At 43.7% G+C, this 24,205-nt stretch overlaps 1 protein-coding gene across 2 annotated transcripts in view; it reads left to right on the forward strand.

Annotated features, from left to right (window-relative positions):
• dnaaf9 (dynein axonemal assembly factor 9) overlaps positions 1-24,205 on the forward strand; it is a 127,804-nt gene that overhangs the window by 54,976 nt on the left and 48,623 nt on the right. For both annotated transcript variants that reach the window (XR_004202635.1, XM_031787621.1), the window contains exons 9-20: positions 3,269-3,460; positions 11,576-11,657; positions 11,744-11,780; positions 12,511-12,595; positions 15,123-15,199; positions 16,208-16,252; positions 16,372-16,417; positions 16,621-16,732; positions 16,851-16,921; positions 17,215-17,262; positions 17,351-17,441; positions 21,939-22,042. Coding sequence is in view for 1 of the 2 variants with exons in the window: in XM_031787621.1 (XP_031643481.1) it covers positions 3,269-3,460; positions 11,576-11,657; positions 11,744-11,780; positions 12,511-12,595; positions 15,123-15,199; positions 16,208-16,252; positions 16,372-16,417; positions 16,621-16,732; positions 16,851-16,921; positions 17,215-17,262; positions 17,351-17,441; positions 21,939-22,042 (990 nt within the window). In the remaining variant the exon portion in view is untranslated. The remainder of the gene's footprint in view (positions 1-3,268; positions 3,461-11,575; positions 11,658-11,743; positions 11,781-12,510; positions 12,596-15,122; positions 15,200-16,207; positions 16,253-16,371; positions 16,418-16,620; positions 16,733-16,850; positions 16,922-17,214; positions 17,263-17,350; positions 17,442-21,938; positions 22,043-24,205) is intronic.

The raw sequence follows: 24,205 nt of genomic DNA on the forward strand, positions 1-24,205 counted from the left end.
TTTTTTGCCCGCTTTGAGGACAATACTGTGCCACTGACACGGCCTGCAACGAAAACATGCGGTCTCTCCTTCACTGCAGCCGAGGTGAGTAAGACATTTAAACGTGTTAACCCTCGCAAGGCTGCAGGCCCAGACGGCATCCCCAGCCGCGCCCTCAGAGCATGCGCAGACCAGCTGGCCGGTGTGTTTACGGACATATTCAATCAATCCCTATACCAGTCTGCTGTTCCCACATGCTTCAAGAGGGCCACCATTGTTCCTGTTCCCAAGAAAGCTAAGGTAACTGAGCTAAACGACTACCGCCCCGTAGCACTCACATCCGTCATCATGAAGTGCTTTGAGAGACTAGTCAAGGACCATATCACCTCCACCCTACCTGACACCCTAGACCCACTCCAATTTGCTTACCGCCCAAATAGGTCCACAGATGATGCAATCTCAACCACACTGCACACTGCCCTAACCCATCTGGACAAGAGGAATACCTATGTGAGAATGCTGTTCATCGACTACAGCTCGGCATTCAACACCATAGTACCCTCCAAGCTCGTCATCAAGCTCGAGACCCTGGGTCTCGACCCCGCCCTGTGCAACTGGGTACTGGACTTCCTGACGGACCGCCCCCAGGTGGTGAGGGTAGGCAACAACATCTCCACCCCTCTGATCCTCAACACTGGGGCCCCACAAGGGTGCGTTCTCTCCTGTACTCCCTGTTTACCCACGACTGCGTGGCCACGCACGCCTCCAACTCAATCATCAAGTTTGCGGACGACACAACAGTGGTAGGCTTGATTACCAACAACGACGAGACGGCCTACAGGGAGGAGGTGAGGGCCCTCGGAGTGTAGTGTCAGGAAAATAACCTCACACTCAACGTCAACAAAACTAAGGAGATGATTGTGGACTTCAGGAAACAGCAGAGGGAACACCCCCCTATCCACATCGATGGAACAGTAGTGGAGAGGGTAGCAAGTTTTAAGTTCCTTGGCATACACATCACAGACAAACTGAATTGGTCCACTCACACAGACAGCATCGTGAAGAAGGCGCAGCAGCGCCTCTTCAACCTCAGGAGGCTGAAGAAATTCGGCTTGTCACCAAAAGCACTCACAAACTTCTACAGATGCACAATCGAGAGCATCCTGGCGGGGTGTATCACCGCCTGGTATGGCAACTGCACCGCCCTCAACCGTAAGGCTATCCAGAGGGTAGTGAGGTCTGCACAACGCATCACCGGGGGCAAACTACCTGCCCTCCAGGACACCTACACCACCCGATGCTACAGGAAGGCCATAAAGATCATCAAGGACATCAACCACCCGAGCCACTGCCTGTTCACCCCGCTGTCATCCAGAAGGCGAGGTCAGTACAGGTGCATCAAAGCTGGGACCGAGAGACTGAAAAACAGCTTCTATCTCAAGGCCATCAGACTGTTAAACAGCCACCACTAACATTGAGTGGCTGCTGCCAACACACTGTCAATGACACTGACTCAACTCCAGCCACTTTAATAATGGGAATTGATGGGAAATTATGTAAATATATCACTAGCCACTTTAAACAATGCTACCTTATATAATGTTACTTACCCTACATTATTCATCTCATATGCATATGTATATACTGTACTCTATATCATCGACTGCATCCTTATGTAATACATGTATCACTAGCCACTTTAACTATGCCACTTTGTTTACATACTCATCTCATATGTTATACTGTACTCTATATCATCTACTGTATCTTGCCTATGCTGCTTTGTACCATCACTCATTCATATATTCTTTATCCCCTTACACTGTGTATAAGACAGTAGTTTTTTTGGAATTGTTAGTTAGATTACTTGTTCGTTATTACTGCATTGTCGGAACTAGAAGCACAAGCATTTCGCTACACTCGCATTAACATCTGCTAACCATGTGTATGTGACAAATAAAATTTGATTTGATTTGATAGACAGGGGAGGTAACCTAACATAGCTTCATGTTGTCTACAACTACATTATTACAGTCTGGGGCTCAGATAGGGGAGGTAACTTAACATAGCTACATGTTGTCTACAACTACATTATTACAGTCTGGGGCTCAGACAGGGGAGGTAACCTAACATAGCTACATGTTGTCTATAGCTACATGTTATCTATAACTACATTATTACAGTCTGGGCTCAGGCCGGGGAGGTAACCTAACATAGCTACATGTTGTCTACAACTACATTATTACAGTCTGGGGCTCAGACAGGGGAGGTACCTTAACATAGCTACATGTTGTCTACAACTACATTATTACAGTCTGGGGCTCAGACAGGGGAGGTAACCTAACATAGCTACATGTTGTCTATAGCTACATTATTACAGTCTGGGGCTCAGACAGGGGAGGTAACCTAACATAGCTACATGTTGTCTATAGCTACATGTTGTCTATAACTACATTATTACAGTCTGGGGCTCAGACAGGGGAGGTACGTTAACATAGCTACATGTTGTCTATAGCTACATGTTGTCTATAACTACATTATTACAGTCTGGGGCTCAGACGGGAGGTACCTTAACATAGCTACATGTTGTCTATAGCTACATTATTACAGTCTGGGGCTCAGACAGGGGAGGTAACCTAACATAGCTACATGTTGTCTATAGCTACATTATTACAGTCTGGGGCTCAGACAGGGGAGGTAACCTAACATAGCTACATGTTGTCTATAGCTACATTATTACAGTCTGGGGCTCAGACAGGGGAGGTACCTTAACATAGCTACATGTTGTCTACAACTACATTATTACAGTCTGGGGCTCAGACAGGGGAGGTACCTTAACATAGCTACATGTTGTCTATAGCTACATGTTGTCTATAACTACATTATTACAGTCTGGGGCTCAGACAGGGGAGGTACCTTAACATAGCTACATGTTGTCTATAGCTACATTATTACAGTCTGGGGCTCAGACAGGGGAGGTAACCTAACATAGCTACATGTTGTCTATAGCTACATTATTACAGTCTGGGGCTCAGACAGGGGAGGTACCTTAACATAGCTACATGTTGTCTATAGCTACATGTTGTCTACAACTACATTATTACAGTCTGGGGCTCAGACAGGGGAGGTACCTTAACATAGCTACATGTTGTCTATAGTTACATTATTACAGTCTGGGGCTCAGGCAGGGGAGTTAACCTATGTTCTCTAGTTGGCCAAGTACAGGTTGCTACGTTGGTTTGTTAGTGAGCAAACCAAACCATTGACTAAATGTCTGTTAAATCCCCAGGCGTTCCGGAGTTATTTCTCTCATGGCCTGATCTCCAGTAACATCGCTGACAGCAGCAGGAGACGGCAGCCCTTGGTTCTGTTTGGGAGCCACTCCTCCATGGAGAACCTTCACAGCTACTCCTTCAACTTCCCTTCTGATGGACACCAGGTCCGCAACACCGGGCCCCAGGGGACCCCAGCCAAACACATGGTGAGAGCACCCTAACCCCTATCTAACCAAACACATGGTGAGAGCACCCTAAACCCTAACCCCTATCTAACCAAACACATGGTGAGAACACCCTAACCCCTATCTAACTAAACACATGGTGAGAGCACCCTAACCCCTATCTAACCAAACACATGGTGAGAGCACCCCAACCCCTATCTAACCAAACACATGGTGAGAGCACCCTAAACCCTAACCCCTATCTAACCAAACACATGGTGAGAACACCCTAACCCCTATCTAACCAAACACATGGTGAGAGCACCCTAACCCCTATCTAACCAAACACATGGTGAGAGCACCCTAACCCCTATCTAACCAAACACATGGTGAGAGCACCCTAACCCCTATCTAACCAAACACATGGTGAGAGCACCCTAACCCCTATCTAACCAAACACATGGTTAGAGCACCCTAACCCCTATCTAACCAAACACATGGTGAGAGCACCCTAACCCCTATCTAACCAAACACATGGTTAGAGCACCCTAACCCCTATCTAACCAAACACATGGTGAGAACACCCTAACCCCTATCTAACCAAACACATGGTGAGAGCACCCTAACCCCTATCTAACCAAACACATGGTGAGAGCACCCTAACCCCTATCTAACCAAACACATGGTGAGAGCACCCTAACCCCTATCTAACCAAACACATGGTTAGAGCACCCTAACCCCTATCTAACCAAACACATGGTGAGAGCACCCTAAACTCTAACCTCTTTCTCACCAAACACATGGTAAGAACACCCTAAACCCTAACCCCTATCTAACCAAAGACATGGTGAGAGCACCCTAACCCCTATCTAACCAAACACATGGTGAGAGCACCCTAACCCCTATCTAACCAAACACATGGTGAGAGCACCCTAACCCCTATCTAACCAAACACATGGTGAGAGCACCCTAACCCCTATCTAACCAAACACATGGTGAGAGCACCCTAACCCCTATCTAACTAAACACATGGTGAGAGCACCCTAACCCCTACCCAACCAAACACATGGTGAGAGCACCCTAACCCCTATCTAACCAAACACATGGTGAGAGCACCCTAACCCCTATCTAACCAAACACATGGTGAGAGCACCCTAACCCCTATCTAACTAAACACATGGTGAGAGCACCCTAACCCCTATCTAACCAAACACATGGTGAGTGCACCCTAAACCCTATCCAGATTAGACTGTTACCTAACCCCTATCCAGATTAGACTGTTACCTAACCCCTATCCAGATTAGACTGTTCCTCTACTGTTACCTAACCCCTATCCAGATTAGACTGTTACCTAACCCCTATCCAGATTAGACTGTTACCTAACCCCTATCCAGATTAGACTGTTACCTAACCCCTATCCAGATTAGACTGTTCCTCTACTGTTACCTAACCCCTATCCACATTAGACTGTTACCTAACCCCTATCCAGATTAGACTGTTACCTAACCCCTATCCAGATTAGACTGTTACCTAACCTTTATCCAGATTAGACTGTTCCTCTACTGTTACCTAACCCCTATCCAGATTAGACTGTTACCTAACCCCTATCCAGATTAGACTGTTACCTAACCCCTATCCAGATTAGACTGTTACCTAACCCCTATCCAGATTAGACTGTTACCTAACCTCTATCCAGATTAGACTGTTACCTAACCCCTATCCAGATTAGACTGTTCCTCTACTGTTACCTAACCCCTCTCCAGATTAGACTGTTACCTAACCCCTATCCAGATTAGACTGTTACCTAACCCCTATCCAGATTAGACTGTTACCTAACACCTATCCAGATTAGACTATTCCTCTACTGTTACCTAACCCCTCTCCAGATTAGACTGTTACCTAACCCCTATGCAGATTAGACTGTTACCTAACCCCTATCCAGATTAGACTGTTCCTCTACTGTTACCTAACCCCTATCCAGATTAGACTGTTACCTAACCCCTATCCAGATTACTGTTACCTAACCCCTATCCAGATTAGACTGTTACCTAACCTTTATCCAGATTAGACTGTTACCTAACCCCTATCCAGATTAGACTGTTACCTAACACCTATCCAGATTAGACTGTTCCTCTACTGTTACCTAACCCCTATCCAGATTAGACTGTTACCTAACCTTTATCCAGATTAGACTGTTACCTAACCCCTATCCAGATTAGACTGTTACCTAACCTTTATCCAGATTAGACTGTTCCTCTACTGTTACCTAACCCCTATCCAGATTAGACTGTTACCTAACCCCTATCCAGATTAGACTGTTACCTAACCCCTATCCAGATTAGACTGTTACCTAACCCCTATCCAGATTAGACTGTTACCTAACCTCTATCCAGATTAGACTGTTACCTAACCCCTATCCAGATTAGACTGTTCCTCTACTGTTACCTAACCCCTCTCCAGATTAGACTGTTACCTAACCCCTATCCAGATTAGACTGTTACCTAACCCCTATCCAGATTAGACTGTTACCTAACACCTATCCAGATTAGACTATTCCTCTACTGTTACCTAACCCCTATCCAGATTAGACTGTTACCTAACCCCTATCCAGATTAGACTGTTCCTCTACTGTTACCTAACCCCTATCCAGATTAGACTGTTACCTAACCCCTATCCAGATTAGACTGTTACCTAACCCCTATCCAGATTAGACTGTTACCTAACCCCTATCCAGATTAGACTGTTCCTCTACTGTTACCTAACCCCTATCCACATTAGACTGTTACCTAACCCCTATCCAGATTAGACTGTTACCTAACCCCTATCCAGATTAGACTGTTACCTAACCTTTATCCAGATTAGACTGTTCCTCTACTGTTACCTAACCCCTATCCAGATTAGACTGTTACCTAACCCCTATCCAGATTAGACTGTTACCTAACCCCTATCCAGATTAGACTGTTACCTAACCCCTATCCAGATTAGACTGTTACCTAACCTCTATCCAGATTAGACTGTTACCTAACCCCTATCCAGATTAGACTGTTCCTCTACTGTTACCTAACCCCTCTCCAGATTAGACTGTTACCTAACCCCTATCCAGATTAGACTGTTACCTAACCCCTATCCAGATTAGACTGTTACCTAACACCTATCCAGATTAGACTATTCCTCTACTGTTACCTAACCCCTCTCCAGATTAGACTGTTACCTAACCCCTATGCAGATTAGACTGTTACCTAACCCCTATCCAGATTAGACTGTTCCTCTACTGTTACCTAACCCCTATCCAGATTAGACTGTTACCTAACCCCTATCCAGATTACTGTTACCTAACCCCTATCCAGATTAGACTGTTACCTAACCTTTATCCAGATTAGACTGTTACCTAACCCCTATCCAGATTAGACTGTTACCTAACACCTATCCAGATTAGACTGTTCCTCTACTGTTACCTAACCCCTATCCAGATTAGACTGTTACCTAACCCCTATCCAGATTAGACTGTTTCCTAACCCCTATCCAGATTAGACTGTTACCTAACCCCTATCCAGATTAGACTGTTCCTCTACTGTTACCTAACCCCTATCCACATTAGACTGTTACCTAACCCCTATCCAGATTAGACTGTTACCTAACCCCTATCCAGATTAGACTGTTACCTAACCTTTATCCAGATTAGACTGTTCCTCTACTGTTACCTAACCCCTATCCAGATTAGACTGTTACCTAACCCCTATCCAGATTAGACTGTTACCTAACCTCTATCCAGATTAGACTGTTACCTAACCCCTATCCAGATTAGACTGTTACCTAACCTTTATCCAGATTAGACTGTTACCTAACCCCTATCCAGATTAGACTGTTACCTAACACCTATCCAGATTAGACTGTTCCTCTACTGTTACCTAACCCCTATCCAGATTAGACTGTTACCTAACCTTTATCCAGATTAGACTGTTACCTAACCCCTATCCAGATTAGACTGTTACCTAACCTTTATCCAGATTAGACTGTTCCTCTACTGTTACCTAACCCCTATCCAGATTAGACTGTTACCTAACCCCTATCCAGATTAGACTGTTACCTAACCCCTATCCAGATTAGACTGTTACCTAACCCCTATCCAGATTAGACTGTTACCTAACCTCTATCCAGATTAGACTGTTACCTAACCCCTATCCAGATTAGACTGTTCCTCTACTGTTACCTAACCCCTCTCCAGATTATACTGTTACCTAACCCCTATCCAGATTAGACTGTTACCTAACCCCTATCCAGATTAGACTGTTACCTAACACCTATCCAGATTAGACTATTCCTCTACTGTTACCTAACCCCTATCCAGATTAGACTGTTACCTAACCCCTATCCAGATTAGACTGTTCCTCTACTGTTACCTAACCCCTATCCAGATTAGACTGTTACCTAACCCCTATCCAGATTAGACTGTTACCTAACCCCTATCCAGATTAGACTGTTACCTAACCCCTATCCAGATTAGACTGTTCCTCTACTGTTACCTAACCCCTATCCACATTAGACTGTTACCTAACCCCTATCCAGATTAGACTGTTACCTAACCCCTATCCAGATTAGACTGTTACCTAACCTTTATCCAGATTAGACTGTTCCTCTACTGTTACCTAACCCCTATCCAGATTAGACTGTTACCTAACCCCTATCCAGATTAGACTGTTACCTAACCCCTATCCAGATTAGACTGTTACCTAACCCCTATCCAGATTAGACTGTTACCTAACCTCTATCCAGATTAGACTGTTACCTAACCCCTATCCAGATTAGACTGTTCCTCTACTGTTACCTAACCCCTCTCCAGATTAGACTGTTACCTAACCCCTATCCAGATTAGACTGTTACCTAACCCCTATCCAGATTAGACTGTTACCTAACACCTATCCAGATTAGACTATTCCTCTACTGTTACCTAACCCCTCTCCAGATTAGACTGTTACCTAACCCCTATGCAGATTAGACTGTTACCTAACCCCTATCCAGATTAGACTGTTCCTCTACTGTTACCTAACCCCTATCCAGATTAGACTGTTACCTAACCCCTATCCAGATTACTGTTACCTAACCCCTATCCAGATTAGACTGTTACCTAACCTTTATCCAGATTAGACTGTTACCTAACCCCTATCCAGATTAGACTGTTACCTAACACCTATCCAGATTAGACTGTTCCTCTACTGTTACCTAACCCCTATCCAGATTAGACTGTTACCTAACCCCTATCCAGATTAGACTGTTTCCTAACCCCTATCCAGATTAGACTGTTACCTAACCCCTATCCAGATTAGACTGTTCCTCTACTGTTACCTAACCCCTATCCACATTAGACTGTTACCTAACCCCTATCCAGATTAGACTGTTACCTAACCCCTATCCAGATTAGACTGTTACCTAACCTTTATCCAGATTAGACTGTTCCTCTACTGTTACCTAACCCCTATCCAGATTAGACTGTTACCTAACCCCTATCCAGATTAGACTGTTACCTAACCTCTATCCAGATTAGACTGTTACCTAACCCCTATCCAGATTAGACTGTTCCTCTACTGTTACCTAACCCCTCTCCAGATTAGACTGTTACCTAACCCCTATCCAGATTAGACTGTTACCTAACCCCTATCCAGATTAGACTGTTACCTAACACCTATCCAGATTAGACTATTCCTCTACTGTTACCTAACCCCTATCCAGATTAGACTGTTACCTAACCCCTATCCAGATTAGACTGTTCCTCTACTGTTACCTAACCCCTATCCAGATTAGACTGTTACCTAACCCCTATCCAGATTAGACTGTTACCTAACCCCTATCCAGATTAGACTGTTCCTCTACTGTTACCTAACCCCTATCCACATTAGAGTGTTACCTAACCCCTATCCAGATTAGACTGTTACCTAACCCCTATCCAGATTAGACTGTTACCTAACCCCTATCCAGATTAGACTGTTCCTCTACTGTTACCTAACCCCTATCCAGATTAGACTGTTACCTAACCCCTATCCAGATTAGACTGTTACCTAACCCCTCTCCAGATTAGACTGTTACCTAACCCCTATCCAGATTAGACTGTTACCTAACCCCTATCCAGATTAGACTGTTACCTAACACCTATCCAGATTAGACTATTCCTCTACTGTTACCTAACCCCTATCCAGATTAGACTGTTACCTAACCCCTATCCATATTAGACTGTTCCTCTACTGTTACCTAACCCCTATCCAGATTAGACTGTTACCTAACCCCTATCCAGATTAGACTGTTACCTAACCCCTATCCAGATTAGACTGTTACCTAACCCCTATCCAGATTAGACTGTTCCTCTACTGTTACCTAACCCCTATCCACATTAGAGTGTTACCTAACCCCTATCCAGATTAGACTGTTACCTAACCCCTATCCAGATTAGACTGTTACCTAACCCCTATCCAGATTAGACTGTTCCTCTACTGTTACCTAACCCCTATCCAGATTAGACTGTTACCTAACCCCTATCCAGATTAGACTGTTACCTAACCCCTCTCCAGATTAGACTGTTACCTAACCCCTATCCAGATTAGACTGTTACCTAACCCCTATCCAGATTAGACTGTTCCTCTACTGTTACCTAACCCCTGTCCAGATTAGACTGTTACCTAACCCCTGTCCAGATTAGACTGTTACCTAACCCCTGTCCAGATTAGACTGTTACCTAACACCTGTCCAGATTAGACTGTTACCTAACCCTTATCCAGATTATACTGTTCCTCTACTGTTACCTAACCCCTATCCAGATTAGACTGTTACCTAACCCCTATCCAGATTAGACTGTTCCTCTACTGTTACCTAACCCCTCTCCAGATTAGACTCTTCCTATACTGTTACCTAACCCCTATCCAGATTAGACTGTTACCTAACCCCTCTCCAGATTAGACTGTTACCTAACCCCTATCCAGATTAGACTGTTACCTAACCCCTATCCAGATTAGACTGTTCCTCTACTGTTACCTAACCCCTGTCCAGATTAGACTGTTACCTAACCCCTGTCCAGATTAGACTGTTACCTAACCCCTCTCCAGATTAGACTGTTACCTAACCCCTCTCCAGATTAGACTGTTACCTAACACCTGTCCAGATTAGACTGTTACCTAACCCTTATCCAGATTATACTGTTCCTCTACTGTTACCTAACCCCTATCCAGATTAGACTGTTACCTAACCCCTATCCAGATTAGACTGTTACCTAACCCCTGTCCAGATTAGACTGTTCCTCTACTGTTACCTAACCCCTATCCAGATTAGACTGTTACCTAACCCCTATCCAGATTAGACTGTTACCTAACCCCTATCCAGATTAGACTGTTACCTAACCCCTATCCAGATTAGACTGTTACCTAACCCCTATCCAGATTAGACTGTTACCTAACCCCTATCCAGATTAGACTGTTACCTAACCCCTATCCAGATTAGACTGTTCCTCTACTGTTACCTAACCCCTATCCAGATTAGACTGTTACCTAACCCCTATCCAGATTAGACTGTTACCTAACCCCTATCCAGATTAGACTGTTACCTAACCCCTATCCAGATTAGACTGTTACCTAACCCCTATCCAGATTAGACTGTTACCTAACCCCTATCCAGATTAGACTGTTACCTAACCCCTATCCAGATTAGACTGTTACCTAACCCCTATCCAGATTAGACTGTTCCTCTACTGTTACCTAACCCCTCTCCAGATTAGACTGTTACCTAACCCCTATCCAGATTAGACTGTTACCTAACCCCTATCCCGATTAGACTGTTACCTAACCCCTATCCAGATTAGACTGTTACCTAACCCCTATCCAGATTAGACTGTTACCTAACACCTATCCAGATTAGACTATTCCTCTACTGTTACCTAACCCCTATCCAGATTAGACTGTTACCTAACCCCTATCCAGATTAGACTGTTACCTAACCCCTATCCAGATTAGACTGTTCCTCTACTGTTACCTAACCCCTATCCAGATTAGACTGTTACCTAACCCCTATCCAGATTAGACTATTAGTGTTGTGTGTGCATGTTTAATGAGATGGCTTGGCAGTCCAAGTTGGGCTTGGTCTCCCTAGAGGACTCTGTAATCTGTTCTTGTCTGTCAGGTTCTCCAGTGTGTGGCTCCTAAAGGATCTTTAGCCTGCTCCAGGACTTACTTCTTTGGAACCACTCACATCCCCTACCTAGGTAAACATAGTCCATAATGTATACACTAAACTGTTTGTTGGATCTACCATAGCTATTTTACCTAATATCTGATGTTTCCCTTGCAGGGAATGACAACATGCAACAGAAGAAAACAGAACTCCTGTAAGTTCACCAAGACAACATGTCCAAACCTGTTAACCCATCTCCCCCATATGATAATACTGTATATAACGTGTTAAATATATCTCTTCTAGATCTACATATTATGTAAGGTTAAATATATCTCTTCTAGAACAGTGGTTACCAAACTGTGAAGTTTTAAGGAACTCGGACCAGCTTTGAACTTTCTCTTGGAAGTTGTAATAGTAGAATGCACAAGGTGATATTTCTATCTTGGGTCGTGCATCATCAGCTCCTCTTGTCATGTCAGTCATTACAGACCTTAGAGAACTATTTATAACTTGTCTGAAATGTCCAGCTCAACTAGCCCAGGTATGTTTTTTTAGTCCAAAGATTTTGTAGTAATGTTTGATTCACTCAAATAACATATGAATTCACATTAGACAGTTTTGCTTTAATAAACCTGCAAAATGTTCTCACCGCCAACAAGAGGGGTTTGAACAGTTGAACAGTGCTTGTGCCCGTAGAATAGGCATGGCGTGTGCACACGTGCAGGTGGGGGTAAGGTATGTCCTCCCCCCCCCCCCCCCCGTTTGGCCTCAGTGAAACCTGTTGGGAAGCCCTGTTCTAGAAGATGATGCCTGAATATTATGTAGAACATGTACATATTACACTACATGGCCCAACGTGAGATGAGATGTTGGATGAGCAGCTGTTCACATACTTCTGTCCATGTAGTGTATGTACGGTGTTAAATCTATCTCTCTTCCAGTCTTCTCTCTCAGATCTATGCAGCAGCCGTCCAGTCGGTCCTGGCTGGAATCAAATGCTACTCCAACACCACTAGTGCTACTAAGGTGATATTCATTTCTCCAACTAGCTACAGTCTGAAGTTTACTTACACCTTAGACAAATACATTTAAACTCAGTTTTTCACAATTCCTGACATTTAATCCTAGTAAATATTCCCTGTTTTAGGTCAGTTAGGATCACCACTTTATTTTTAAGAATGTGAAATGTCAGAATAATAGTAGAGAATTATTTATTTCAGCTTTTATTTCTTTCATCACATTCCCAGTGGGTCAGAAGTTTACATACACTCAATTCGTATTTGGTAGCATTGCCTTTAAATTATTTAACTTGGGTCAAACGTTTCGGGTAGCCTTCCACAAGCTTCCCACAATAAGTTGGGAGAATTTTTGCCCATTCCTCCTGACAGAGCTGGTATAACTGAGTCAGGTTTGTAGGCCTCCTTGCCTGCACATGCTTTTTCAGTTCTGTCCACAAATGTTCTATAGGATTGAGGTCAGGGCTTTGTGCTGGCCACTCCAATACCTTGACTTTGTTGTTCTTAAGCCATTTTGCAACAACTTTGGAAGTATGCTTGGGGTCATTGTCCATTTGGAAGATCTATTTGCAACCAAGCTTTAACTTCCTGACTGATGTCTTGAGATGTTGCTTCAATATATCCACATAATTTTCCTACCTCATGATGCCATATATTTTGTGAAGTGCACATCCTGCAGCAAAGCACCCCCACAACATGATGCTGCCACCCCCTGCTTCACGGTTGGGATGGTGTTCTTCGGCTTGCAAGCCTCCCCCTTTTTCCTCCAAACATCTGTTTCATCAGACCAGAGGGCATTTCTCCAAAAAGTACGATCTTTGTCCCCATGTGCAGTTGCAAACCATAGTCTGGCTTTTTTATGGCGGTTTTGGAGCAGTGGCTTCTTCCTTGCTGAGTGGCCTTTCAGGTTATGTCGATATAGGACTTGTTTTACTGTGGATATAGATACTTTTGTACCTGTTTCCTCCAGCATCTTCACAAAGTCCTTTGCTGTTGTTCTGGGATTGATTTGCACTTTTCGCACCAAAGTACGTTCATCTCTAGGAGACAGAACGCGTCTCCTTCCTGAGCGGTATGACGGCTGCGTGGTCCCATGTGGTTTATACTTGCGTACTATTGTTTGTACAGATGAACATGGTACCTTCAGGTGTTTGGAAATTGCTCCCAAGGATGAACCAGACTTGTGGAGGTCTACTATATTTTTTCTGAGGTCTTGGCTGATTTCTTTAGATTTTCCCATGATGTCACGCGAAGAGGCACTGAGTTTGAAGGTAGGCCTTTAAATACATCCACAGGTACACCTCGAGGTTGACTCAAATGATGTCAATCAGAAGCTTGTAACACCATGACATAATTTTCAGACATTTTCCAAGCTGTTTAAAGGCACAGTCAACTTAGTGTATGTAAACTTCTGACCCACTTGAATTGTGATACAGTGAATTAGAAGTGGAATAATCTGTCTGTAAACAATCGTTGGAAAAATGACTTGTGTCATACACAAAGTAGATGTCCTAACCGACTTGACAAAACTATAGTGTGTTAACAAGAAAATTGTGGAGTGGTTGAAAAACGAGTTTTAATGACTCCAACCTAAGTGTATGTAAACTTCCGACCTCACCTTGTATGTTTGCTATAACTAGCTACAGGTTTGCTGTAACTAGCTTTACATGGTATACTATAACTAATGGTGTACTATAACTGGCTATACAAATTTGTTGTAACTAGCTATAGATGGTGTACTGAAAGGGAAAGGGGGATACCTAGTCAATGGTTCAACTGAATGCTGACATGTGCACCGCTCTGAATCAGAGGTGGGGGGGCTGCCATAATCTGTAACTAGCTAGGCACCGGCGGTATGCTGTAACTAGCTAGGCACGGCGGTATGCCGTAACTAGCTAGGCACGGCGGTATGCTGTAACTAGCTAGGCACCGGCGGTATGCTGTAACTAGAAAGGCACGGCGGTATGCTGTAACTAGCTAGGCACGGCGGTATGCTGTAACTAGCTAGGCACCGGCGTATGCTGTAACTAGCTAGGCACGGCGGTATGCTGTAACTAGCTAGGCACGGCGGTATGCTGTAACTAGCTAGGCACCGGCGGTATGCTGTAACTAGCTGGGCACGGCGGTATGCTGTAACTAGCTAGGCACCGGCGGTATGCTGTAACTAGCTAGGCACGGCGGTATGCTGTAACTAACTAGGCACGGCGGTATGCTGTAACTAGCTAGGCACGGCGGTATGCTGTAACTAGCTAGGCACGGCGGTATGCTGTAACTAGCTAGGCACGGCGGTATGCTGTAACTAGCTAGGCACGGCGGTATGCTGTAACTAGCTAGGCACGGCGGTATGCTGTAACTAGCTAGGCACGGCCGTATGCTGTAACTAGCTAGGCACGGCGGTATGCTGTAACTAGCTAGGCACGGCGGTATGCTGTAACTAGCTAGGCACGGCGGTATGCTATAACTAGCTAGGCACGGCGGTATGCTGTAGGCGTTGGATGAGGACGAGTGTTTCGTTACTGACTGAAACTTATTTCCAGGCGAAGGACGTAGCAGAGCATACCTTCCATCTGGCACTGGACTCGGTCCACCTGCCTCAGTACAGAACTGCTCTCAGGTACCAGCACACCTGTCACAATAGATAACAACTCTGTATTCCAATAGAAGGAAAAAGTTATTTAATGTCATTGGTGTCCTCTGAATGACGACGTTAGCTGATCTAGTATAAAGTGTTCTACCTGTTGTTTCATTAGTGTCCTCTGAATGACGACGTTAGCTGATCTAGTATAAAGTGTTCTACCTGTTGTTTCATTAGTGTCCTCTGAATGACGACGTTAGCTCATCTAGTATAAAGTGTTCTACCTGTTGTGTCATTAGTGTCCTCTGAATGACGACGTTAGCTGATCTAGTATAAAGTGTTCTACCTGTTGTGTCATTAGTGTCCTCTGAATGACGACGTTAGCTGATCTAGTATAAAGTGTTCTACCTGTTGTTTCATTAGTGTCCTCTGAATGACGACGTTAGCTGATCTAGTATAAAGTGTTCTACCTGTTGTTTCATTAGTGTCCTCTGAATGACGACGTTAGCTGATCTAGTATAAAGTGTTCTACCTGTTGTTTCATTAGTGTCCTCTGAATGACGACGTTAGCTGATCTAGTATAAAGTGTTCTACCTGTTGTTTCATTAGTGTCCTCTGAATGACGACGTTAGCTGATCTAGTATAAAGTGTTCTACCTGTTGTTTCATTAGTGTCCTCTGAATGACGACGTTAGCTGATCTAGTATAAAGTGTTCTACCTGTTGTTTCATTAGTGTCCTCTGAATGACGACGTTAGCTGATCTAGTATAAAGTGTTCTACCTGTTGTGTCATTAGTGTCCTCTGAATGACGACGTTAGCTGATCTAGTATAAAGTGTTCTACCTGTTGTGTCATTGGTGTCCTCTGAATGACGACGTTAGCTGATCTAGTATAAAGTGTTCTACCTGTTGTTTCATTAGTGTCCTCTGAATGACGACGTTAGCTGATCTAGTATAAAGTGTTCTACCTGTTGTTTCATTAGTGTCCTCTGAATGACGACGTTAGCTGATCTAGTATAAAGTGTTCTACCTGTTGTTTTCTCTCTCAGATCTAAAAGTGTTTTCCACATCCAAGCTGTGAACAACCAGGGCAGGTGGGTTCTGATTGTTGTAAAGAAAGTGTTTAATCACACTTTGATTCAATGTTGTCAGCTGGCTTTTTATTGACTCATTGTTTTCCTAAATGTTCCGTCTTTCTTGTTTTCCTTTTCAGAATTGTTCCTCTGAGTGAAGAAGGGAGCTGCTTCTTGGTGAAAACTGTAAGTCAATTCTTCCAACCTGATAATTGTTCCAAAACATTTGCGGTAGGCATGTCACTGTGTTTGATTGATTGATTAGATTGGAATGAATTACAATGTGCGTTTTCTGTCCATCACTCCCAAACGTCAATGTCAGTGTATGACAGCCCAGACCTGCAGTGGGGTTAAGGGTTATACTTTATAGTGGTGGTTGTGTGTCCCAGGCGTCCATGTCAGTGTACGACATCCCAGACCTCCAGTGGGGGAAAGGAGACCTGGGCTCTGTAGTCTTCTCTGAGTCCTTCCTGGTGTCCAGCATCAACATCCAACAGAAAGGTAAGAGAGACACATACTGTTAGGCCTGACCGATGCCTACTCCCTATTATTATAAACTGTGTGTCTGTGAGTCATGTTGTTCCTCCTGTTGAACTGTAATGGTGAGTCTGTCCTGTAGATGGAAGTGTTTCCTCAGACAGCTGCTACACCATCCTGACGACAGCTCTGCCTCGATACGTCTGCTGGCTGGTATGTTACCCTCTCTCCTCATCTCTCCTCTCTTCTCATCTCTCATCCCCTCAATCCTCTCTCCTTTCCTCTCTCCTCTCTCTCCATTCATCCAGGGATCAAGTCACTTTCAACAAAATGGCCGTGTTCAAGGGCTTCAAAATGACTGCCAACTGACCTCCAAATCAGCTTGCATCATAAATCACTGCTAATTATTATTTGTAGATCAGTCAGTCACAATTTATCCATAATGCATTGTGGATTTGATCCTCTCGTTCACAGCCCGTGTTAACTGTGTGTCCTAATGGCTTTAGGTGGAGTCTGATGTGAAGCATTCTGAGAAGGCCCAGGTCCTGCTGAAGGTCAGACAACAACCGCTCATGTTGCCGTTATTACATTGAGAAATGCTGGTCAGTGTGTTGATGTGTATTGTGTGTGTTTAATCCCCAGGAGGAGGAGGGTACCTGCCTGGGCACCTCTTTGACTACAGCAGACACAGCTCATGTGTTCTCCAACAGCCTGCTCTCCACTCCAGAGGAAGGTGACACATACTTTAATGCTCTCTCTGTAGTCAGCCAGCTAGTCAGTTTAGTCTAGAAGTCGACCCATTATGATTTTTCAACGGCGATACCGATTATTGGAGGACAAAAAAAGGCAGATACCGATTAATCGGCCGATAAATATATATACACACATACACACACACTTTTGTAATAATGACAATTGCAACAATACTGAATGAACAATGAACACTTTTATTTGAACTTAATATAATCCATATTATGGGCTTTTGGATGGGTGTTCCTAAGGTGATTCCACAGGTTGGTGGTAGTTTATGATTTAGCCGTTGCTGACCCCATGCTTATACCTTTATCACAAATAAGACACCTTGCTTTCCCTGGTGCCAATTCCATGTAATAGTCCCACACTGGTGCTCTGCTTTTCTCTGCCATCTGTAAAACACACACAGCTCTGAAGTGACAATGATACTGAAGAGTCTGCTTAGGAGACAAATACTCTCAACTGTTTGAATAAAAATAGAGTTTAAGTTAACTGTAATGAATGTTGAAAACAAAAACTGTAATTCCTATATGCAGGAAATACTATTTTAATAATGGATATGGTAAGAATTGACTACCAAAGTGCGAGTCATAATTCCCATGACACCTAGCAAAATCTGAAAAGCGGTTCCTTCATTCATTTATTCCATAGGATATTTTTAGATTCACTTAGAAAAGGTCTGTGTTTCGTGTAGGCTTACACCACCTTGCCAATTTTATAACTGTAGATATCCATAGGACAAGGTAACTCTGATCAATATTGGCTAAATATAAGCGAACATCATTTTTTTTGTAGAGTGGATTTATGACGAACGTTACCTTATCCTAGTGAGATTTAAAACGCAGAGGCGGTTTAAGCCTGAACGAAACACAGACCTTATTGGAAGTAGATCAAGACATTCTCTATGGAAGACATGAACGGTAAAATAATGAAGGAACCCCTTTCAAGTTCAGCCGCAAGTTATTACAGGAATTATAACGCGTCTCTAAACCATATACCTTTTGACTATTACGAGCCTGCTGCTGCCGCCTACCACCCCTCAGTCAGACTGCTCTATCAAATATCAAATCATAGACTTAACTATAATAAACACACAGAAATACGAGCCTTAGGTCAAATCCGGAAACTATCACCTTGAAAACAAAACGTTTATTCCGTTCCGTATTTTATCTAACGGGTGGCATCCATGAGTCTAAATATTCATGTTACGTTGCACAACCTGCAATGTTATGCATAAAATTCTGGCAAATTAGTTTGCGATGAGCCAGGTGGCCCAAACTGTTGCACATACCCTGACTCTACGTACAATGAACGCAAGAGAAGTGACACAATTTCACCTGGTTAATATTGCCTGCTAACCTGGATTTCTTTTAGCTAAATATGCAGGTTTAAAAATATATACTTGTGTGTTTATTTTAAGAAAGACATTGATGTTTATGGTTAAGTACACATTGGAGCAACGACAGTCGTTGATTGATTGTTTTTTATAAGATAAGTTTAATGCTAGCTAGCAACTTACCTTGGCTTACTGCATTCGCGTAACAGGCAGGCTCCTCGTGGAGTGCAATGAGAGGCAGGTGGTTAGAGCGTTGGACTAGTTAACTGTAAGGTTGCAAGATTGGGTCCCCCGAGCTGACAAGGTAAAAATCTGTTGTTCTGCCCCTGAACGAGGCAGTTAACCCATCGTTCTTAGGCCGTCATTGAAAATAAGAATGTGTTCTTAACTGACTTGCCGAGTTAAATAAAGATAAAAAAATAAACGGCGCCCAAAAATACAGATTTCTGATTGTTTGGAAAACTTGAAATCGGCCCTAATTAATCGGCCATTCCGATTAATCGGTCGACCTCTAGTCCAGTCAGTTAGTCAGTCAGCCAGCCAGCCAGCCAGCTAGTTTGTCCAGTTCAGCCAGTCTGTCAGTCCAGCCAGTGGCCGTGTTCGAGAGGATCTAAAATGAGTAGTTATTTATGATCCCAGGTGATTTGTAGATCAGTCAGTCGCCTGCAGTTGTTTTGATGCTCTGGAACACGGCCAGTCAGTCAGTCAGTTGGTGGTCTTGTTAGATTAGTAAGGGGAAAGCAACCGCTATAGACAAGTTGTGGGAGGTGTATCTACGACAGCCGGAAGTCGGTGCTACTGGTTTCCAACAGCAAGGCTCAGTGCAACATGGTGGTGGACAGCTTTGCCAAGAGTGTGCAAGGCTGTTATCAAGGCAAAGGGTGGCTACTTTGAAGAATATAACATATATTTTAATTTGTTTAACACTTTTTTTGGTTACTACATGATTCCAAGTGTGTTATTTCATAGTTCTGATGTCGTCACTATTATTCTACAATGTAGAAAATAGTACAAATAAAGACAAACCCTGGAATGAATAGGTGTGTCCTAACTTTTGACTGGTACTGTGTGTACAATGTACAGTCAATTGGACAGAGAGAGGGCCTTAAATATCACATTCATTTGTACATATCCACTGTATACGTGAACTGTGGCAAAGTTGGTTCCTGTCTCAATCACGTCTTGGGTCAAAGAAAAACACCATAATTTTTTATTTTATTTTATTTTACCTTTATTTAACTAGGCAAGTCAGTTAAGAACAAATTCTTATTTTCAATGACGGCCTAGTGGGTTAACTGCCTGTTCAGGGGCAGAACGACAATTTGTACCTTGTCAGCACGGGGATTTGAACTTGCAACCTTTCGGTCCTAGTCCAACACTCTAACCACTAGGCTACCCTGCCGCCCCAATGATAATGATTGGTTGACAATAGATCCTCCCACAATGCAGGTGAGGGCTACAGGATGACGTTGGTGAAGAGCAACTGCAGAAACTTGCAGTCATGACCTTTGATCACATGATTTTTATAACGTTTATGCAGTCGACATGTCGGACCATTTTTATCCCCATAATGCAACACACATTGAAAGGCAGAAACCAGCGATTGTCACCTACTTGACCAAATCAAATTTTATTGGTCACATACACATGGTTTCCAGATGTTAATGTGAGTGTAGCGAAATTCTTCTGCTTCGAGTTCCGACCGTGCAGTAATAACCAACGAGTAATCTAACCTAACAATTTCACAACAACTACCTTATACACACAAGTGTAAAGGAATGAATAAGAATATGTACATATAAATATATGGATGAGTGATGGCTGAACGGCATAGGCAAGATGCAATAGATGGTATAGAATACAGTATATACATATGAGATGAGTAATGTAGGGTATGTAAACATTATTCATGTGGTGATATTTAAAGTGACTAGTGATACCATTATTCAGTCAATTTATTAAAGTGGCCAATGATTTAAAGTATGTAGGCAGCAGCCTCTCAATGTTAGTGATGGCTGTTTAACAGTCTGATGGCCTTGAGATAGAAGCTGTTTTTCAGTCTCTCGGTCCCAGCTTTGATGCACCTGTACTGACCTTGCCTTCTGGATGATAGCCGGGTGAACAGGCAGTGGCTCGGGTGGTTGTTGTCCTTGATGATCTTTATGGCCTTCCTGTGACATCGGGTGGTGTAGGTGTCCTGGAGGGCAGGTAGTTTGTGCAGACCTCACTACCCTCTGGAGAGCCTTGCGGTGTAATTTCTGTACCAGGTGGTGATACAGCCTGACAGGATGCTCTCGATTGTGCATCTGTAAAAGTTTGTGAGTGTTTTTGGTGACAAGCCAAATTTCTTCAGCCTCCTGAGGTTGAAGAGGCACTGTTGCACCTTCTTCACCACACTGTCTGTGTGGGTGGACCATTTCAGCTTGTCCGTGTACCCCGAGGAACTTAAAACTTGCCACCTTCTCCACTACTGTCCCGTCGATGTGGATAGGGGGCTGATCCCTCTGCTGTTTCCTGAAGTCCACGATCATCTCCTTTATTTTGTTGACGTTGGGTGAGAGGTTATTTTCCTGACACCACACTCCGAGGGCCCTCACCTCCTCCCTGTAGGCCGTCTCGTCGTTGTTGGTAATCAAGCCTACCACTGTTGTGTCGTCCGCAAACTTGATGATTGAGTTGGAGGCGTGCATGGCCACGCAGTCGTGGGTGAACAGGGAGTACAGGAGAGGGCTCAGAACGCACCCTTGTGGGAACCCAGTGTTGAGGATCAGCGGGGTGGAGATGTTGTTTCCTACCCTCACCACCTGGGTGACTCGTCTCTCAAAGCACTTCATGATGACAGAAGTAGTCATTTAGTTCAGGTACCTTAGCTTTCTTGGGAACAGGAACAACGGCTATTAAATAGTGATCCACTCTAACGCACCCAGCCAGCCAGTCAGTCAGCCAGCCACCCAGCCAGCCACCCACCCAGCCAGTCAGTCAGCCACCCAGCCAGACACCCAGCCAGTCAGCCACCCACTCAGCTAGTCAGTCAGTCAGCCACCCAGCCAGTCAGTGTGTCAGTTATTTAATTAGTTAATGAGTTAGTCTGTAGTTAATGTGAATGATGTCCCTTTAACCTCCTGTGTCTGTGTGTTTCAGGTAAGATGAGCTTCTTCACAGAGGGCATCCTGTTCCTCCATCCTCAGTACGGCACCATCACTCTACCCAGGAGCCTCATCAGCAGGATCAAGTTGTATGACCTGGTACGTTTCTCTACCAGAACACAGGCAGTTACATGGGCTGTCTCCCAGAGGGCACCCTGTTCCCTATAGTGCACTACTGTTGACCAGGGCCCTGGGAACAAATCAAATGTTATTTGTCACGTGCCGAAAGTGTTTTCCACAAGTACACGGAGTAGCCAGCCACGTGTCCCTGGGTTGGGGCCTATTTTAGTTGCCTCTGGTACATTCTAAAGCCTCTGGTACATCCTAAAGCCTCTGGTACATTCCAATGCTTCTCCAATGCTTCTGGTATAATCTAAAGCCTCTAGTACATTCCAATGCTTCTGGTACATTCGAATGCTTCTGGTACATTCCAATGCTTCTGGTACATTATAATGCCTATGGTACATTCCAATGCTTCTGGTACATTCTAAAGCATCTGGTACATTCCAATGTTTCTGGTACATTCTAAAGCATCTGGTACATTCCAAAGCCTCTGGTACATCCCAATGCTTCTGGTACATTTGAATAACTCTGGTACATTCCAATGCGTCTGGTACATTCTAAAGGCTCTGGTACATTCCAATGCTTCTGGTACATTCGAATGCCTCTGGTACAATGCTTCTGGTACATTATGATACATCTGGTACATTCCAATGCCTCTGGTACATTCCGATGCTTCTGGTACATTATGATACCTCTGGTACATTCCGATGCCTCTGGTACATTCCGATGCCTCTGGTACATTCTGATGCCTCTGGTACATTCCAATGCTTCTGGTACATTATGCTGCCTCTGGTACATTCTGATGCCTCTGTTACATTCTGATGCCTCTGGTACATTCGGATTCCTCTGATTCCTCTGGTACATTCTAATGCCTCTGGTACATTCTGGTGCCTCTGGTACATTCTGATGCCTCTGGTACATTCTGATGCCTCTGGTACATTATGATGCCTATGGTACATTCTGATGCCTCTGGTACATTCTGATGCCTCCGAAATGCACAGTGAGCTCAGGGCATGCTTAGCCCAGCATGCATTTGCAGCCTTCTTGTGTGCTGCTACAGCCCCTTGCTTTAGCTACTGTCATGGAGTTGGATGTTCATAAAGAAACTGGTTAAACACATAGGTTCTAAATGAAGGTGACTTAGAAAAGAGGAAGAGGACCAAGAGCAAGAGAGGGAGTGTGGTGATGTAATGTCCACAACTAAAGACTCATGATGGAGTACTTACTATGTACATATGCTAACATATGCTAACTAAGTGTAGCAAAGTATTTATAAACTAAAAACCAGATATCTTAAGTTCTATTATCTATACAATAGGCCCAGTAGGCCTGACATATTACCTCTTTCAAGGAGCTTTCCGTTTTGATACGGTTATTTTGCCAAAAACCTTTCAGCCTACCCATAGAAAAACACCTCTGCATCCCTGCCCAGCCTGGCAAGAGTGGCCTGAAGGGTGTTTAGCATCCCCAGTGGCTCTGCAAGCGCCAAGAGGGTATTTTCCTCTTACTGCCCTGCTCTCCAGGTACCATTACATGAACCTGAAGCCAGTCTCTGGCCAAACTCGTGTTTCTAAAAATGAATTCAAGGTCACTGTAGACTGAGCCAAACAAGGCAATTTTGTTTAATTTGTATTTTATTCTAAATAAGTCACAGCCTATATGTGCAATTTCTAGACTTTAATGATTTAAAAGAACAAAATGTTGTTTAAATGCTGAGCGCTTTATGTCCCTACCAGTCTGTTGCGTCGCTCTCGCAAATGCTTCATAATGTATTCCTTTGTGGAATAACAGCCTGAATAATACATTAGGCTTCCTGTCTGGCTCCTGACCTATTTAGTGTTAATATGCTGTTTAATATGACATGTAGCCTGTTTCAAATAAGCGCTTCTTTACAGTCACCTTTTTACAGTCACCTTTTTACAGTCACCTTTTGAAATTGGTTTGGTTTCAATACTTCAAGACCACATGGTAGGTCCAGCTAGTCCCAATAATAGATTGGTGTTGGTTATTAAAATACTTCTCGTTCAGATCATATGGTTTGGTTTCAATACTTCAAGACCACATGGTAGGTCCAGGTAGTCCCAATAATAGATTGGTGTTGGTTCAATTATTTTGAATGAATGGAGCGAATTTGGAGCTGCAGTTTTTTATCCTGTGAGCAAGGAGAGGTTTTTAGGGGAGAGGTTGGAAAGGACGTTG

Source organism: Oncorhynchus kisutch, linkage group LG14, assembly GCF_002021735.2.
Source record: "Oncorhynchus kisutch isolate 150728-3 linkage group LG14, Okis_V2, whole genome shotgun sequence".
Lineage (NCBI taxonomy): Eukaryota > Metazoa > Chordata > Actinopteri > Salmoniformes > Salmonidae > Oncorhynchus > Oncorhynchus kisutch.